The sequence below is a fragment of the Carya illinoinensis genome, chromosome 13 (assembly GCF_018687715.1).
Source record: "Carya illinoinensis cultivar Pawnee chromosome 13, C.illinoinensisPawnee_v1, whole genome shotgun sequence".
NCBI classification, from domain to species: Eukaryota; Viridiplantae; Streptophyta; class Magnoliopsida; order Fagales; family Juglandaceae; genus Carya; species Carya illinoinensis.
In genome coordinates, this window is record NC_056764.1 from 2741045 (window position 1) to 2759824 (window position 18780).

The following is an 18780-nucleotide window of genomic DNA, read 5'->3' on the forward strand; positions in this document are numbered from 1 at the left end:
TTTAAATGGGCGCTGCTACATACAGTCCCCTTTAGGAGACTGTATTGCAGTCCCAACATGGGAAATGGTCATATTATCTCTACTTTTGAGCATAAATTTACAGTATTACCCTTACAACCTAAATCTGAAAGTGGCCAACATGGGAAATGGCCATACAATCATCAACACTTTCTTCTCCTTCTCTTGCAAGAAGGGCTTTAAGAAGGATCAACTAGTCCCGATCAAAATAATGACGGTGAAAAGCAGGACCACCCGGATGAATTGGAAGATATAGAACAACACGTCCCAACCGTGCGGCGTGCCCGTGACCTTCACGTAATGCTTGTCCTTGGCGACACAGATCAGATTGAGAGCCTTCATGAGCAGCAATCCTGCCATGAGGAGATGGATCCGGTGGACGGAGCGCTTGTTGGTGTAACAGAGGTGGATCCAAAAGGCTAAGAAGGCGAGGGAGAAGAGGAAGAAGTGGGTGGGGAGGTGGGTGAGGGCGGCTGAGAGGTAGTCCCGAGAGTTGTCAAGATCGAGGTTGTAGACCTCGGTGCGCACGTCCATGGAGATGGAGGACCCCGCTGTGTAATTGGCGAATAAGAGGGAGTACTCGTTGGGGGAGGAGACAGGGTAGGATGGGTTGAAGGAAGATACGGGAGGGGGGGAGAGCTCTCGGAAGGTGAAGAGTGGACGAGTGTAGTGGGAGTCGAGGACACAGAGCTGGGGGTTTTGACGGATCTTGAGGAGGACCTGGAGAAGGGACTCGTCGAAGAGGAGGAAGAAGCCGAGACGAGAAGGGTCGGGATGGGAGAGGGAGGGGGATGGGGAGACGAATACGAAGGAGACGGCATCCTCCTGGGCAGTGATAAATCTGAGGAAGGAACGGTTGAATTTGGAATGGATTTCCTGTCCGTGTATTTTGTTTCTTGCATTGAAATGGTGCGTTTCATTTAAGGCTTGCAATCCAGTCCCACATACGGGGTTTGCAACCAGAATTATTCTTATTCTTTTTAAATCAACGTTCTTTATGTCGAGAATTTATAATTTTTTTAATTTTTAATAAATAAATTTAAATATATTTTAATATTTAAATACATTTTAAATCATTTCATAAAATTAATTCTATCATATCAATTCACTATTATTAAAGATGAAAAGGGTTTTTTTTTGGTTTTGACCAATGAAAAGGGCCTTAGATATTTCATATTTGCTGTGCATGGTGAGAGATTATTACAGAAATGGTTCTTAGTTTGTGGTTCACGACGGCAGCACCGTTCACTCTATAATCTATTACTTTACTGCCTCTGAGCGACCCCAAAGGCCAAAACAACAGCTCTGAACCCCCACAATACAGAGCTTCCTTCCATTTCTGCCTTCACCAGGTGTACCCTAGTCTCTGTCTCATCTATCGCATCTCTCCGCCGCTGCCGCTCGATACATACGCACAGTTTGCACGCCGCCACCGTGCTCCACGGCACCGACGTCTTATGCAGCTGCCGCTCAAGCCCTACACCACGTCACCGCCGCCCCACTGTATGCCCTCTGTTCCATCGGTCCCCCGCACCTCGCCTTGCCGGTAAGACCCTCGGCCTTTCTCCCTCTGTTTCACCTCTCCGATGCACACTCCTCAGCCTCACCTCCACACCACGCCACCGCCGTCCTCCGCGCCTTGCAGTTGCCACCTTAAACGCCTCGCACTCCATTCATCCAGAACACGTTGCCGTTGTTAGCACGTCGTACCCCAGCGCGGTAAGCTTCTGTCCACTTCTCCGTTCGTCTCTCTGTCTACCCTCTTTGTTCGTATTCCTCACTCTCAAAATTCGTCTCTCTCTCTAACCCTCTGTTTGTCCCCTCTCCGGTACCGCCACCGTGACCAGTAGAGGCTGCTGCGCCACAAGCCACGCAACACGACACCATTCAATCCGTGCCGTTCCATAACCGAGTCCACTCGAACACCGCCTGAAGCCTGGTGAGGTATCCTCTTTAGCCGTGTACCTATCATTTTAACTGTGATTGGGGTTTGTTGATTAATTAGATTGTCCTTGGAGGGTGTAATGGAGTTGAATGTGCTATGGTCAGCAGAGCCATAGCAAATGACCCAACCGAATCATTTTCCCTCTATTGGGATACCCTTAAGACTGACCTCCAATAATTTAACTTACCACCAATCAACCAAAAAATGTTTGGAATGCCGAGCTTAATTGTAATTGGTTGAAGGAGTGGATTTTGGCTCTTATTGAGCTATTGATTGGGTTATAGAATTTTGTTAGGTTGGTTGTGTACTGATATGAGTTATTAATGTTAGTGATATTTTTCTGGATTAAGTCATGATATTGCTACAATTCGGGTTCAAAGCTTAGATAGTATTTTTCAAAAGTCAAAGTAAGTGGTGCACTTATGCTAGACTTTGCCTAGAATTGACTGAAGTGGATTTTGTGAAAAAAACTTGCATATTTTGTTGCGAAAGCAACCTCAGTTATTTTCTGCACTAATTTTTGTATCTGAACATTTAAACATGACAGGTGTGGACATGAGCAATTTTTTTACTCTATTTCTCCTCTGTATAAAATGTGAATATGAAATTTGAAACTTTGATCTGATTATATGATATTGTCTAATCAGTATACTCTTCTGTTATTGCATTTGTATCTAAAAACTTTGAGGCATAAGATTCTGTTCTGCTTTGGTTATGACCCTGTCATGGGTTATAATAGTGGCCTCTGTTTTGAGTGCAAACACGTTGATAAAAAAGTGATTTATGTTCTGCTTGGATATCCACATAATGCACAACCCTGCCATGGGGGTAAAGATGGCCTCTATTTTGATAGGATTATAAGATAAATGTGAGTAAGTGCCAGGTGGCATAAGCATATTTGTTTGAGCTAAGATAAATTTTACTAGTTTTTAGTTTATTTTACTTGTAAGAATTTTTTAGACATTTGATTTTGGAGGACTTTTTTTTGTATTTAAGTTATTATTGTGGATTTAGGCTATAAAGGGTTTAACCCTGGGTATGGGGCATGACAGAGAGAGTTCTCTCTCTCTCTCTCTCTCTCTCTCTCTCTCTCTCTCTCTCTCTCTCTCTCTCTTTAAAGTAAGAGATAAATATTATTGATTTGAATGAAATAGGCATAGCCCGTGTACATAGGAAGTATACATAAGAACACCTAAATACATTCTAGGAGCGATGAATTAAAGATAGGAAATCATGAACGCTGTCCCCGTTTAGTACAATAACAGAAAACCAAAGCAGTAAAGTGTGGAGAAAAAAGTTCTTCAACTCCGCCATAGTGCGTTCCTGGTCTTCAAAGCAACGGGCATTCCTTTCCGACCAAATACACCACATGATACACAACGGATCATCTTCCACATTACTGCCACTTGTTGGCAGCCTTGCATATTCCTCCAACAACCCAACAAATCCACCACTCTCAAAGGCATAACCCAAGCAACATCAACCCTTTGAAAAATCTAATCCCACAACTCCCCTGTAACTTCACAGTGTAGTAGGAGGTGATGTACAGATTCTCCATTCCCCTCTTCCTCAGATTATCTCCCAAGGGCATGAGACCTCCAAATATTCTTCGAAGGAAATAGAGGATGATCTTGTGTTGACAAAATTTTATAGTACACCTTAACAGTACATTTCTTGTGATTATTAGACCTCCACTTCAAATGATCCCACTGTGCCATAAGAGTCCCCATGGAGTATAGGAGGTTGAGAAAATATGATACAATAGATAATTCTCAATCATGAAAATCCCTATTAAAAAGAATATTCCATTGATGAGAACCATGAGAGAATAACCACATATCCGCCATTGAAGCGTCCCTATTAACAGCGTTATGATAAAGAGCTGGAAAAACTCTTTTCAATGCATGATCTCCACACCACACGTCCCGCCAAAAACTGATTCGATTGCCTTCTCCAACTACAAATCGAATATGTTTTTCAAAACATGATCACCCCCTCCTTATAAACTTCCATAAACCCACACCATACCCCCCTCTCACTTCTTTGGAGCACCAAACACCCCAAGCAGCTCCATATTATGAGGAGTTTACTCATATGCAAATGTAAGAAAGTAAAGGAAATGGTATATTATGAGAAGTGCAGAGCTCTTTTTATATGGAATGCAAGAAAATTAAAACCTTGTAATTCCTAGCAAAGTGAAATTGGTTGACATGGGAAATTTTATTGACAAATTTTCGGTTGCGTTTGCTCTTCTTTTACTTAGTTCGAATGATTGTTGGAGATTTTGTGTAAAAGTACTGCCTTTTATTATATGAGGTATCAGGCTTCTTTTGATATACACGACTTTAGTTAAATAGTTATTGTTTCTAAATTTTAATTGTTCTATTATGTACTATATGGTATATGAGGGTCATGTCTAACTTAGTTTGAGGGTCAAATGTCTTGCCCTTTCCTTCCACATCCCAAAATGACTGCTGGGGGGGAGGGGTCGGGGAAGAGTCAGAGGTACAATTATGTAGTATATTTTTGTACTCATATCACTCTCCAGCCCCTTTTGTTTGTTGTGGCTAGGGATGCCACTTGATGTGAGGGCAATCGGAAGGATTTTAAAATATGTAAAAAAAACACACCCACCATAAATGCTTCTAAGATGTGGCTAATTTTCATATGCTTCTGGTGCTTATACTAACTGATAAAGGATTTGGAGTATAATGGTCTCTTGTGGCCGTGTTTGTACTTTGTGCTTCTTCTGATGTTATGATATTTATCTCTCAGCTTGGTTCCCTTTAAACTTGGCATTATTTTTGCATACTTGATTTATGACTTCAATCCTCTGCCAATTGATTAATTAATTTCTAATTTTTTAAAAATGATTTTTTATTTGTAATATTGTAGCTATTCTATGTGCTTGTATCCATTGCAGATGGCCAGATGGGACGAGATTCTCTCCCTTCCTGTACAGAATCCTCCAACCTTGGAATTTTCTTCTGCTGACCTTGTGTGGTCAAAGGTGGAAGGTTGGCGTGACAAAACTAATAGAGTTGTTCTAATCCCATTTGCTAGAGTGGATGATTTTGTAAGGGGTGAATCAGCAAATAAAGAGTGTCCAACGAGATTTCATGTTGAAGCAAGGCGGCGGCGACCTCCAGAGATGGCATACAAGCCAAAGGTGGATGGCATTCTTGAATATATTCTGTAAGTTTAAATATATTCTTTTAGGATTCTTAATGACTGGGGTCTGGCATTTTAAGTTATCCTGTTGATTGCATAGGTATTGGTGTTCTTTTGGTCCTGATGACCACCGGAAGGGTGGCATTGTACGACCCAGTAGAACTACGTATGTCCCAAAGAAGAAAAACGCTGGCAGACCAAATACTAAGAGAGGGTGCACTTGCCACTTTATCGTGAAACGCTTAATTGCTGAACCATCAGTAGCACTCATCATATATAATGAAGATAAGCATATAGATAAAAAAGGGCTGCCTTGCCATGGTCCACAAGACAAGAAGGCTGCTGGAACACGTGCTATGTTTGCCCCATACATCTCAGAGGACCTCCGTCTGCGTGTCCTATCTCTACTATATGTTGGTGTTTCTGTGGAGACCATAATGCAAAGACACAATGAATCAGTAGAGAAACAGGGTGGTCCATGTAACCGCGATGACCTTTTAACTCATCGGTATGTTCGGAGACAGGAGAGGAGCATCCGACGTTCTACATATGAACTGGATGCAGATGATGCAGTCAGTATCAGCATGTGGGTTGAAAGCCACCAGGATCACATTTTCTATCATGAAGATTTCTCGGATTCCGGACCTTTTACATTGGGCATTCAAACAGAGTGGCAGTTGCAACAAATGATTAGGTTTGGTAATCGCAGCCTTCTGGCTTCTGATTCAAGGTTTGGAACAAATAAATTGAAGGTCTGTTTTTGTTTTATTATTTTTATTATTTGTTTAAAGTTTGTATGATCTTAGTTTTTATATTTACAAGAAAACTAATGTGTGTGCCTTATGCAATTTGATCCAGTACCCTGTTCACAGTCTTGTTGTGTTCAACTCTGACAACAAGGCTATCCCTGTGGCTTGGATAATAGCACCGAGGTTTGCAAGTTCAGATTTGCATAGATGGATGAGAGCTCTTTACAATAGAGTTCGCACGAAAGATCCCACTTGGAAGTTGGCTGGGTTCATTGTGGATGATCCTCTAAGTGATGTCCTTACAATCAGGTTGGGTCCAAAGTCTACCACTCTAATTCTAGATATGGCTAAATATATGCTTGAAGTATTATTTTTTTTATCGGATTAAAAGAGATAAATAATGCCCACTGTGGGGCTCAAACCCACGACCACAAGGTTACGAGCCTTGAAGTATTATATATGATAAAAAAATAGTCCCAGGACGTCATTGGCTTATAGAGGCAAGGGGATCCTGGTCACACGATAATCTGATTAGCATTACTTGACATCCTTTTTTTCTAGCCTCTTTAGTGTTTACATGCTTAGAGATTCAGATCAGGCTTGTTCACACTTCATCTCCTGTTGTACGTTGTGGCTAAAATTAGCTTCAATAACATGCTGGTCCCGATTTAATTTCTATTCCTCAGAACTTTGCATTATTGGATATTAGGCAGTGTTAATTCCACTTCTTTTGTAGTATTTATAGATGTTTTGAACTTTAGATTGAAATTTTCTACAAGTTACTCCAGCACACTTCTTCTGTGCTGGGAGCATTTTTATGCGCGCACGCGCGCGTTTTTTTTAAACTTTTTTTTAATATTTATTTATAATGAAATGATAACTAACTCATCAAAAAAGAAGTAGCTTCGGTGATATCATTCTAACCATACGTGATCAAGACAAAATGTTAACCAACATCATTTTTTGGGTTCCTAGTCCAATTTATGAGTTTTTCTTGGCGATTTGGTTAATGAGCATACTGAAAACTAGTTATAGTGGGACAGGACCTTGTAGCATGATGAACTGTAACTTCTATATATTAATGAACAGCACTTTCTTGAGTCACTGAATATATATCTCTTGTGCTTTTTTCTCAGGGATGTATTTGAGTGCTCTGTATTGATATGCTTTTGGCGTGTCCGTCATGCTTGGCATAAGAACTTAATAAAGAAATGTCTGGCAACTGAGATGCAAGTTGAGATATCAAGACGGCTTGGGCAGGCAGTGGATGACATCTCTCAAAGGCAGGGAACTGTTGGTTTGTTTGAGGATCTATTGGAAGATTTTGTTGATGAGTCAGATTTTGTGGATTACTTTAAGGCGATATGGTATCCTAGAATAGGTTGGTCACTTAAATGGAGGAATTATATGCCCATCTTGTAAGGGAAGCTAAGAAATGTATCAACTTGATTGTATTTGGGGTGAAAGATATAAATGTTTGCCCTAAAAAATATTCCATGGGTTTTCCTATTTAAGTCTTTTTTTTTTCCTTTTTGTGAAGAAATAATTGAATTGAGTTTTTTTCTTTTTTTTGTCAGGAGCATGGACCGCAGCACTAAAATCTCTTCCCATTGCCAGCCAGGAGACGTGTGCAGCAATGGAGTTTTACCACAACCAGTTGAATCTCAGGTTATTGAATGAGAAGGACCCTGGTGTTTACCAACGTGCTGATTGGTTGGTTGATAAGTTGGGTACAAAAGTCCATTCTTACTTCTGGCTTGATGAGTACTCAGGGAAGGATGATTTTGCACGATATTGGAAAGATGAGTGGGTGAGTGGATTAACATCTTGGCGGAAAGCAAGGAAGATTCCAGACACTGATGTTATCATAGAGGATGGATGTGCAAAAGTTGCTGACCAGCTTAATCGAGATAAAGTTTATGTCGTCTGGAATCCCGGCTCACAGTTTGGTATTTGTAATTGCAGTTGGGCTGAAATGGGCAATATTTGTGAGCATATGTTCAAAGTTATTAATGTATGCCGTCATCGAGGATCTACTACGCCATCTATCAGCCTATTGCAGTACCACAAGGCATTGATAGACTTGCTAAATTGCCCACCCCATGATTCTTTGATTCGTGATCATGCTGTTTCTTTAGCAGTTTGTGTACAAAAGCAACTATATCAACTAGCTGATTTAGATAGCTGTCAAACTATGTTGGATTCCAATCAGAAGCATACTGTAGACAACATTGAGCAGGAAACTGTTGAGCTGCCTTGTGCCGATCAAGATAGACAATTAGTGAATCAGAGTAACTGTATGGATGAAGACGTATCTTCTCACAATGAAAATTGTGGGAATGTAAACAATGATCCTGGCAGTCTTGTAGGTAATGTTAGTGGTGGGCTGATTGATATGGTTGCCAGTGGAAATGGCACTTGTGGTGAGGGGGCTGGTGAAGAAATTACTTGTGCTGATATGGATGCTGAGCCATCATCCATCTGTATTTCTCCACCTGGACTGTATTCTGTTGATGAGGTTGTAGCTCACACTGTCTTTTCAGAAAGCGGGGATAGAGTCTTGACTAATACAGGGAGCAAGAATCCACTCCCCAATGATGCTTTCAGTGATTGTAATGGGTTTCGAGATGATATCTTAAATAAAGATTGCCATGAAAGTACGATGGATGTGGAGCCAGTATTGATCGATGTTGCTCCAACTGCAGAGTTTCGGGAGAAACACATAGTGACCCATCAAAATGGTCTTGGAGAGAATGGTGTTGAGCCTACAGTTTCTGGCATTCATGATGCTGATCCCAATGCCCCGTCCATATCCTTGCCTGTCGAGTCACCGGTGGTTGATATGGATGAAACTTCTGGAGTCAAGGAGAAGAATGAAGGTGTAGACTTGAATAGTGGAAATGGAAACATAACTAAGAACTCATCCTTCATTGTCAATACTATCTCAGGAGATGGTGTTCATGATCATATTGCACATGATTCTGATGTTGGTCATGACGCAAAGGCAGTTGGAACCATGGTGGCTGAACACTCCGAATCATCGCTATGATACCCATTGATGAGATTACATCAAGGAACAATGGCATTCTCAGGTTTCAGCTTTTGGAACCGGTTCTTGTGATGGGGATCTGAATAGAAGCCATTCACTAATGGTGTTAATGGTGTTAATGGGGGGAGAAAAGAAAGACCTCTGTTTTGCCTTGGTCACGAAACATTGGGAAACGTAGCTGCTATGTATGTATAGGATGCGTGGTTCACTCGTGCACAGTGGGTTACGTAGCCAGAAATTTTTTAAAGTTCCTTGGACCTTCGATATCCTGTATCTTGGTGTTTTTTTTTTCCCCCTTTCCTAAATCATTTCTGTCAAAACATCTAGGTGTTATAAGTGCGTTTCTCCTATTTGGGACAATTTGATCCCTATGCCGTCTTTGTAGGTTTGATTTGTAGATTGCACTTGTGTTGAAAAACAGTATACTTTGCAGAATTCAAAACTGGAAAATTGTCTTTAGAATACTTGTGGAAGTTATAGTTCAGTGATATGTCATGGAAACAACTGGAAATGGTGACATGATTGAAGCTCGTAAATTATGTTCCTCTGAGATGAAACTGGGGATTCATTTTCTTTTATTTTCTCAATTAACTTCTTTACAAGAATGTCCTTGGTGGCATTTGGCATAATTTGACCCATCCTACGCAAGGTTGTCCTTAACAAGTCAGCCTTCTTAAATGAAACTAGAAATGTAAATTTTCATGATAAAACATCATTCAGGAAAATATTTGGTATTATCTATTACATCTTGCAGTAGGTGACATTTTGTAGACAAGCCAGCCCATTTGGCATTTGAGAGAGCAAGAAATCATTTGGTTTACCTTAAGTACCCTTGAGAAAACTGAAATAAAAGAAAGGATTGGATAGAAACCAACAAGGTGCAAAAATGAACTCGATTATTAACTCAAAAATAATAACAATAAAATAAAGGATTAGGGGTAGAGGGACATTTCTGAGACTTCACAGTGCCATTTTCAAAAACCAGAGAAAAATACGGGAAAGTGGGGCTCCTTTGTGGAGGGTAGTGGGAATAACCGTCTTTAACTGTCACTCCATTACAAAGTTAAGGAATAATACACGGAGAGGTAGAGAGTTCGAGAACGAAAAGCAAAAAACCCAGTGAAGCTTTTCAGAGAACAAAATAGAAAAGAAAAAAGAAAAAAGAAACAACAGGGAGAAGTGAATGTTCCTGATAGAAACTTGAGAGAAAAGTAGTGAGAAATGGAAGCGAATGGGGATGAGGGTGTAAGAAAGGGGCCATGGAAGGCAGAGGAAGATGAAGTGCTATTAAACCATGTGAAGAAGTATGGCCCCAGAGACTGGAGCTCCATTCGATCCAAAGGCCTCTTGCAGAGGACCGGAAAGTCGTGCCGTCTTCGTTGGGTCAATAAGCTTAGACCCAACTTGAAGAAGTAAACCCCACCCACCATTATTGCGCGCGCGCACGCACACACTCTCTCTCTCTCCCTCTGTTGATGTCTACATGTTTGTTTGTATGCAAGTTCGCTTATATGTATCTATTGGTACTTTATTATACTTTTCATGATGGGTTTCTCTTCAATTCGACCATTATATGTACTAGAATGTCTGTTATCATGTTCTTACCTGGTATATGATGAAAATGTTGATCATGAGTTTTCTCTCCTCTCCAATTGTGGTCATTACTATGTTTCATACTAGGTATAACCATGCAATCATGGATCTTTGTATGTATTCTCCCATGAATGTACTGTCATTTTATGAAAATGCTGATCATAGATCTCCCGCAGTTGTCAATCCTGTTTGATTTTTAACCAAGATAAGAGAGAGAGGTGTTCTCTAATCCTTTTTCCTGGGGTGTGTGTGTCTCTCCCTCAGTGGCTGCAAATTTTCATTAGAGGAGGAGAGGGTGGTGATAGAGTTGCAGGCACAGTTTGGGAACAAATGGGCGAAAATCGCAACCTATCTGCCGGGAAGAACCGATAATGATGTGAAGAACTTTTGGAGTAGCAGGCAGAAAAGGCTAGCGAGGATTCTGCAGACTTCAGCAACACCCTCCAAACCACAGAAGAACAAAAGGGAAGCTCAGTCTAGCCACGGTTGTTGTCAAGGGTCCAATAATTGTCCTGCTCTGGAGGTAAAAGCAGAGAATAGCTACCATCTTTCTAATTGTAAGGTTCAATCTATTTCACAACAGGGTGTTTGAAGCAGAATCCATAGTGTTTATGGGGTTTGCATTTAATATTATTTGCAGAACTCTTGGAACATTATTTTCTCAGGACACAAACCTCGATTATAATTGTTGCTTATTTATTTTTAGGCTCCAAAGTTCAGTTCTTCATCGGAGGGAGAATCATCGGCAAGGGCTCAGTCATGCTCATCATCCTGCTTGGAGAACTCTGAAATGATCAGAATGGTTCCACTACCAGATCTTGTTAACCACAAGTTGCTTAATTTTGACACTAGCCTTATTCATCACGAGTTCTCCCCAGCCAAGAAGAGCCCATTCATTGAGTCCCAAGTACAACAAATCCCATTTTCTCAAATTCCACAACCCCAACCAGACATCACATTTTCACCAGAAAGCCAAGAACTCTTGGCCAGACTTGAAGACCCCAGTATTTTTGATTTGTTTGGAACACTGGATGCTTCTGGACTTGGAAATGGAGCTCAGCTTCCCATTGGAACTCAATTATTTGAACCCGTAGGAAGTTGCAGAAATGGTGCCAAGGAAAAAATTGACAATCCCATTACCCCGGACAACATCTTTGATGACTTCCCAACCGACGTGTTCGATCATATTGAGCCAGCTCCAAGCTCTCCGGACCTATAAATTGTCCGTGCCATTGTTGTTGTTTCGGTGTTACGGGTGTCAGTAATTCGTACTTGGTTTATTGGCTAGAAATACAAGGTCCTTGTGGCGTACAAATACTGCATGTAATTGCAATTATTGGTTCTAAACTCTCTCTACTCTATGAATGGGAATTTTCCTTCCTAGTTTTTCAGTCTATGCTCATCTTTGCAAGTGCTTTTCGTGTTTGGATTCATTGCCCTCTTTGGGGGGCTGGGGGGTTGGTTAAGGTTCCATATAATGTAGTCAACCAGCTCACATTCTTCAGACTAGACACCCCGGATTCATTGCCCTCTTCAGACTAGACACCCCGAATTCATTCCCCCCAAATTGGAATAGACTTTATGTCCACCTTTCTTTATATCAAATAGAGTACTCCTTAAAAAAGATAACAAAAAGCCTCTTTCGATTAATCTCCAAGTTCTTGTCCATATCATTGCTACTAAATGAGGAAAAACGACACTTTTAGCAGCAAAAGTGGAGGGAGAACTCTATGCTTCGAGGGCAAACCGCAGAGATATTACATCCAAAGCATTGAAATTCAAGATAATCGTTCATTAGGGGTAGTTTTAACAAGAATAATTCTGTCTGCAGGAGACTATTTGGGGACTGCGTGCGCACGCCCAGCGTGATTCTTCCGTTTCCTTGTGAAAATTTTTCGTCTAACTCATCATCTGGCCCATGTATTTACACGCTTTCCAAAAAATATGGCATCAGATACACGTACATGGGAGAGTGGTTACCATGAAAAGTTTTGATCATTTTTTTTCAAGAAAATGATACTACGTCATCTGAGTTTATCTTCTTAATTTGATTGCACATGTATTATATTTTATTTTATAAATTTTTTTCTTAATGATTAAGGATGTATTATTAGTGAATTGGTTTTTATAATATTTAAAGATGTTTGAAAGAAAAAAAATAAATTAAAATATAAATGCACTAGAGGCGCATACACACTGGGTGGTATGGTAACACCATTTTTTTTATTTATTTGTTTCTTAAAGATTGACAATGCTTAAGAAAATGTGGGTATGAACAAAAATGTATGTTACTCCAATGGAAAAGGAAATTCCCAGCATTTCTTCTCATATCACACTCTGAGGCAAAGCAGAAAATAATCACTTTTAGAGGGGAAAAACCTAGCATTTGGTTATCTTGTCTATCAAATGATGCTCAGCACCAAAATAATTGAAATGATTAATGATATTTGCTGTATTAGGGTGTGTAAACCCTGTACATTTATTTTTTGAAAAAAATTGATAAATCTGAAACCTATGTGACATCGTCTGCCACAGCATTTGATGGAATGTAACCGATGCCCTGCCCATTACGTGTCTCAAAATCTCCAGCAACAAACGATCCATCTTTATGGACGATGGGTCGTCTTAGTTCTGTATATGCACAATACTCTACAGCATAAACGGTAGAGTTCTTCTTGAACGCAGAAAACGCCACTCCAACTCCTTCTCCTGCATGAAGAATAACTCACTACTTAGAGGCTCTTTTCCTGCATTGAGGACGTTTTATTTTATTTTTAATTTATAGTTTTGAGTAGGAGGAAAGGAACCATCACCAAGAAGTACATTATGTAATCATATTTTGTTGCATGATCCAAACTGCTAAATAAATCCTCAATATAGTGGCACAGATTGAAATTTAAGAGTGTCGCCAAGAATGAAGCATACCATGAGTGACAAGTAGCAAGTTTTCTGTAGGATATTTATCTGCCAGTGCCTGAAAGATTTGTAAATATCTAGCCCTTGCACCCGCTACTGTCTCCGCCCACTGTGGCAACTACCATTCCTCCAGAAAAGATCCCTCTATCAGGCAAAATTGTGCAGATGTACGCATCTATTTCTACTTATGCCATGAAACTATTGATAGAAACAGAAATTTAAAAACGATGTATACCTCCTTATACACATGTTCCACAGTGCTGTCCACTGTCCCAGCTGGTAGCATTGCTTCAAGCTCTGAGATATTGAAGCCCCAGTTTCCGTCTTGAGGGAAACCAGATCTGATCGCTTCCCTGTTTATCATCTCGCACAATCCATACTCGATAGAGACCTGAAATTTGGGGAAAGAGTTCAAGAAGGAAGTTAATTAGCTAACAGATATCCAATTCTACTTATGGTGATAAGCAGTGACTTAAACAATAACGCACAAAGTCAATCCAATCTTTCCATTTCATGGATTGCGTTTGAATATTGAGCTGAGTTGAGAAAAAAATTAAAAGTTAAAAAAAATATTATTATAATATTATTTTCTAATATTATTATTATTTTGAGATTTGAAAAAATTGAATTGTTTATTATATTTTGTATTGAAATTTGAAAAAATTGTAATGATTAGATGAGATGAGTTGAGGAACCAAACTATTCATCCTTTGAATTAGCCCTTCATATTTTCTAATAACTCCAAGGTTGAGTGCCTAACATGCTAATGATATTTAAATTGGTCACATCGGCATATAACGTAGTAAGATTATTAAGTTAAAGACAAAGGTCAAGCACTCCTTCCATTTATAACTTCACTTTCTGCCCAGTTTTTGTCAGATGCAAGATGTCGAAAAAATAAGGGTCCAGAAGCCAAATCTAGACAACCAGTCTATGAACCTAACACCCTTAACGAGCATTAAAGAGGTGTCGTGGTGGGTTTGCCGGTTTCATCCTTCTTTCATCTTCTTACTTCACTGTTTTTGTATGCGGCGGGTGAAGACGACGCAATCTATAACTTGATTGCAATCTATAGTGGTTGAGATCCAGAATATGCTTGTAATCTAGAACTTAGGTCTAATACAGTTTCTCAGAAATAGGAGATATGGGTTTTCCTGTCTTACACTCAAAAATCAAATAATCCAACCTTGATACAATCATCTAAATTTAGAGATGTACTCGAAAACCATGATGACAACAAAGGGTTACCATGATTCTAAATCCTAATTAAATTTATTTTTAAAAAGAAAAAAAATGATTAGATCTTGCAAAACCAAGGACTCAGATTAAGCAAATTTAATACCAATTCTCGTATCAAAGGTAATCAAGCTCAACAAACGCATAATGTTGCATATACACAAAGATAAATGTTACACATCAGTAATGGTAAAAGAAAGACTCGACCTTGACTTTAGAGGGATCGATGGAAACGTCATCGGAGGTCAGGATGGTTGGGTCGTCGTGGATGGAGCAGAGCGCGGAGACGACTTCAGAGGCGGTTTGGACGCAGCGGAGGAAGGGAGAGACGAAGACCCGGTGGATTGGGAAGCCGAGATTGGTCCGGAGCTTCCGACCCTGGGAGAAGGCGCGTATCCGGCCATCCTTCACCAGTGGCGGGTCCCACGGCTTCGCAGCATTCGTCGCCCATAGGGGATCGACGTTGTCCTTGCGATCGCCGTGCCTCATTACGACCACGTTTTGGTGGTCCTGTTGGGCCGGTGTTTCCGACCCGTCCATTACTTGTACGCAAGCTACAGAGAATGAGAACAGGCTGAGCCGCCGAGGAAACGAGCGAGAGAGTGAGAGAGACGAGATTTGTTGAAGCGACATGTTTAGCAACGAGCGTATTTAACGTGTGTTAGGCTGTTGAGGTACCAACACTTCTCAATATTTTTATTATTATTTATTAATTTTTAATATTATTTAATATTCTATTAATACTTTTTATCTACTTTTTAATTATTATTTATAATATATCTCAACACTTCTCAAATCCTATTTGTATAATAAAAATATTTCATTTTATCTCGTTTGGATTATTATAATTTTTTTAAATTTTTATATAAAATATAATAAACAATTTGATTTTTTAAAAAAATTTAAAATAATAATAATATTAAAAAAATAATATTTTAACAATATTTTATTTAATTTTTAACTTTTATCTAAAACTATCTTATCTCAGCTCACTATCCAAATTGAATCTAAGTAATCTTAAAAATTATTTAAATAGTTTTAAAAAGTTTTTAATAATAAAATTAGATTATTTGTGTGGCACATATTAAAGTATGTTTTAATTTCAAATAAGTTAAAAAATATAATAAACAAAAAAATTTTGATTTTAATACTTTTTTTATCAAATGTGTTTTTATGAATTATTCGTAGTTACAAGTTTAAGAAAACTGTAAATATTCAAAAATATTCAGACAAATTTTAGATCATTACCACTTTGCCCTTTGATCTTATTCGTGAAAATGTGAAGGGTATGGTTATAATTTTTAAAAAACTAAATGATCTTTTATGTCTTTTTAAATGTGAAGGGTATGGTTATATACACACAATATATATATATATTAAATTATTTTTCTATAGCTTTCGAGAAAGAACACGTGTTTAGAGTTTTTCATGTTGGTCACGCATCTAATGATCTTGAATCTTGAATTAAGTTTAAATTATACCTAACTACCACAAATTATTATGCTGTATTTTCACACACAATAAAAGTAAAACCACGTTTCAGTACAACAGCTCAACTTTTAAATTCAAGTTAACTATTATATGTTTGATTAGTAATATTAAAAGATATGTCATTCTATCATTTTTCCACCAACTATGTCATAGAATCAATGTTTTCAAAAGAGTATGAGATATTTTTGTTATACTTTTCTAAACATGATTATAAGAATAATTTAATATAGATTTAAGTTTATATTCTAAATCGAGAAATGGATATCTCTTAACAAGAACAGAATTTTACAAGAAATCTATCGTACACCATGGCATAGAAATCTTTTTATTTATTTACTTTTTAATGTTTATATTTTTTGTCTTAAAATAATTGCATGAAGTTTAAGACTTTAAGTAATTAGGAATTGACTCTTGTTGATGCTGGCCGTTGCTTTTTTCTCTATGGCTTACATATGCAACACTGCTGATGCTGATGCGACGAAGCTTTAGACCAAAGGTTCAAGTTAGTGGATTTGGAAATTTTTTTGAGTTGCACGCGAATCTTTGTTCTTGTACTTTCGAGGAAATTAACACCATGTTAATTACGACGAACCTGTCGTTGTACCTTCATGGAAAAAACTATTCTGCCGCCAAATGTACTGCTCAATATTTTTAATTCTTTTTTAAAAAAATTTACTTAATAATTAAGAAAGTGATTTTTAATATATTGATATATTTTTTATTTTTTTAAAATATTTAAAAAATATAAAAAATTAAATAAATAAAAAATTAAATTTGGCCTTGGGCGGCACACCCGGCAGTAACCATTGAGCTGCATAGTAGCCCGGCTATTTAAGCATTCTCAATAATTTAAGTATAATACAAAAAATATAAATTATTTAAAGAATTGTTCATAAAATGTGTTCTATCCAATTATGTAAAAGAATATGTAAAATTTAAATCTCTACAATAATTAGGTACTGTTCATCATTCAAACAAATTTTTTTATTAGTTATACTTCATTTACTCATTCATTTCCTTTTATTTTTACATTTTAATACAATTGTTTTTTTGTTCATCATTTAAAACACATCTATTTTATTTTTTAAAAATATATTAGAAATATTATTTATTCAATTTTTTGATATTATGCTTTTATTTTTAATTTTTACTTGGCTTATATATTTTTATTTTGTGTTTATATGACTGAATTATATTACATTAATGTATATAATAATAACCTGCAAATATTAAAAAGTATATAGATATGAAAAATTTATTGGTAGAAAGGAAATGCTTAAAAAAATAAAAAATATTATTTAAATTATATAAAGAATAAATAGATAAAAAAATATATAATTTATTGTAAAAGTTAACGTATAAAATGAAAAAAATAAAATTTAATAATATATTTTAAAAGATAAGATAAATGAACAATACCTATACATGTTGATTCATAGACTTTTCACGAGCCAATGCAAAAAACCTACAAAAGAAAATTCCACGTTAATAATCAACATTTGGACGTACCGTCCATTCCAAGCCACCAACTTATATCGAGAAACGTGAAAGATATACCTTCTTCGACAACGTTCAAACAATTGACTGACGTGTTTTTTTCGGATAGCAAATTGCTATTTTAAGTCTCTACTCAATTATTGAGAATATGCCCAAAGGAAAATATTCTGCACGGAATTTATATACAACTTCTTCACAACTTACAATTGAAATATTATTTTTCTTTATTTTATTTGGATTTTATTTTATTTTAATGAATATAAATTTAAAAAGTAACAAAAAATGTAATAGAAAGTTGTGTAAAAATTTATATATAGAGAGAGAGATTATGTGGTAATATCAATGGTCAGGTGCAAATTAATACAATTGAGAAATGATAAGAGTTACTATTATATAATAATTTGTTTATAATTATGTAATAAAGTAAGATTACTTTAAATTTATTATGATTTTTGTTTTTGATTCGATGGATTTAAATTTAATAAAAAAATATTATTATATTTAAAATTGTCTGTAAATTACGAAGAGGTTGCGCATGCAAGCTATCATTAATATTCCACTACAATTTGCAAATTGACCCAAATACAATTTATTGGGTCAATTTCTTTTACGGAAGAGCCGTGGGATTCGGGATACTGCAAGTTGTGGCGCATGGATATATATCAACTTCCACGTCAAACTTTTTTAGTTAGTGCTGTTGTACATACTGGAAAGGTATTTGGTCCCCTTTTATCAGCGACTCTTCATGAAAAGGCAGAATTATATATATATATATATGTCCTTTTATGGTTCTCTCTTTCTTTAATCAGAATTAATACGTAACGCCCCATAAAAACTCACTTTCTCATGAAGAAATTGCTTTGTTATAAGCAAAAAGTCGGGGTTATGGATGCATGCCAATATCATTTTCATAGCATGATCTTTTGATTTTCATGGAGGATTGCATATACAATAGTATAACCCAACACTTCAAATTATTAAATTGTTGTACTACTACTTACGAGAGAGAGAGAGAGAGAGAGAGAGAGAGAGAGAGAGAGAGAGAGAGAGAGAGAGAGAGAGAGAGAGAGAGAGAGAGAGAGAGAGAGAGAAGCACAAATAGTGGATGACATAAC

At 37.4% G+C, this 18780-nt stretch overlaps 3 protein-coding genes and 1 pseudogene across 7 annotated transcripts; 2 read left to right on the plus strand and 2 right to left on the minus strand.

Annotated features, from left to right (window-relative positions):
• Nucleotides 1–111: 111 nt before the first annotated feature.
• On the minus strand, nucleotides 112–1691 carry LOC122292164 (annotated as a pseudogene).
• On the plus strand, nucleotides 1204–9396 carry LOC122292928. 4 transcript variants are annotated; one of them, XM_043101491.1, is made up of 7 exons: nucleotides 1204–1737; nucleotides 1866–1962; nucleotides 4887–5158; nucleotides 5235–5886; nucleotides 5993–6192; nucleotides 7020–7264; nucleotides 7461–9396. In XM_043101491.1, exons 3-7 carry the CDS (start codon nucleotides 4887–4889, stop codon nucleotides 8930–8932), a joined length of 2841 nt encoding a protein of 946 aa, XP_042957425.1. In that variant the 5' UTR covers nucleotides 1204–1737; nucleotides 1866–1962; the 3' UTR covers nucleotides 8933–9396. The 4 variants fall into 4 exon arrangements, with proteins under 4 accessions (XP_042957425.1, XP_042957426.1, XP_042957427.1 ...); XM_043101492.1 differs by having other exon boundaries at nucleotides 1866–1957; XM_043101493.1 differs by having other exon boundaries at nucleotides 1869–1962.
• Nucleotides 9397–9504: 108 nt separating this feature from the next.
• Nucleotides 9505–11919, plus strand: LOC122292929 (transcription factor DUO1). The gene is made up of 3 exons (XM_043101496.1): nucleotides 9505–10344; nucleotides 10790–11048; nucleotides 11232–11919. Exons 1-3 carry the CDS (start codon nucleotides 10154–10156, stop codon nucleotides 11742–11744), a joined length of 963 nt encoding a protein of 320 aa, XP_042957430.1. The 5' UTR covers nucleotides 9505–10153; the 3' UTR covers nucleotides 11745–11919.
• Nucleotides 11920–12824: 905 nt separating this feature from the next.
• On the minus strand, nucleotides 12825–15321 carry LOC122292930. Of its 2 annotated transcripts, none has more exons than XM_043101497.1 (4): nucleotides 14885–15318; nucleotides 13677–13832; nucleotides 13451–13559; nucleotides 12825–13234 (listed from the first exon to the last, which is right to left on the minus strand). In XM_043101497.1, exons 1-4 carry the CDS (start codon nucleotides 15308–15310, stop codon nucleotides 13038–13040), a joined length of 888 nt encoding a protein of 295 aa, XP_042957431.1. In that variant the 5' UTR covers nucleotides 15311–15318; the 3' UTR covers nucleotides 12825–13037. The 2 variants fall into 2 exon arrangements, with proteins under 2 accessions (XP_042957431.1, XP_042957432.1); XM_043101498.1 differs by having other exon boundaries at nucleotides 13004–13272; nucleotides 14885–15321.
• Between the last annotated feature and the right edge of the window lie 3459 nt (nucleotides 15322–18780).

Bases quoted from the DNA above. Each gene is read 5' to 3' on its own strand.
- LOC122292928 (XM_043101491.1), top strand. From the start codon at position 4,887: ATGGCCAGATGGGACGAGATTCTCTCCCTTCCTGTACAGAATCCTCCA. The intron at 5,159-5,234 runs GTAAGTTTAAAT...TTGATTGCATAG, and splicing joins GGCATTCTTGAATATATTCT to GTATTGGTGTTCTTTTGGTC. The intron at 5,887-5,992 runs GTCTGTTTTTGT...AATTTGATCCAG, and splicing joins TTGGAACAAATAAATTGAAG to TACCCTGTTCACAGTCTTGT.
- LOC122292929 (XM_043101496.1), top strand. From the start codon at position 10,154: ATGGAAGCGAATGGGGATGAGGGTGTAAGAAAGGGGCCATGGAAGGCA. The intron at 10,345-10,789 runs GTAAACCCCACC...TCTCTCCCTCAG, and splicing joins CTTAGACCCAACTTGAAGAA to TGGCTGCAAATTTTCATTAG. The intron at 11,049-11,231 runs GTAAAAGCAGAG...ATTTATTTTTAG, and splicing joins ATAATTGTCCTGCTCTGGAG to GCTCCAAAGTTCAGTTCTTC.
- LOC122292930 (XM_043101497.1), bottom strand. From the start codon at position 15,310: ATGTCGCTTCAACAAATCTCGTCTCTCTCACTCTCTCGCTCGTTTCCT. The intron at 13,833-14,884 runs GTCGAGTCTTTC...CCCAAATTTCAG, and splicing joins TCGATCCCTCTAAAGTCAAG to GTCTCTATCGAGTATGGATT. The intron at 13,235-13,450 runs GTATGCTTCATT...TTCTTCATGCAG, and splicing joins CTTGCTACTTGTCACTCATG to GAGAAGGAGTTGGAGTGGCG.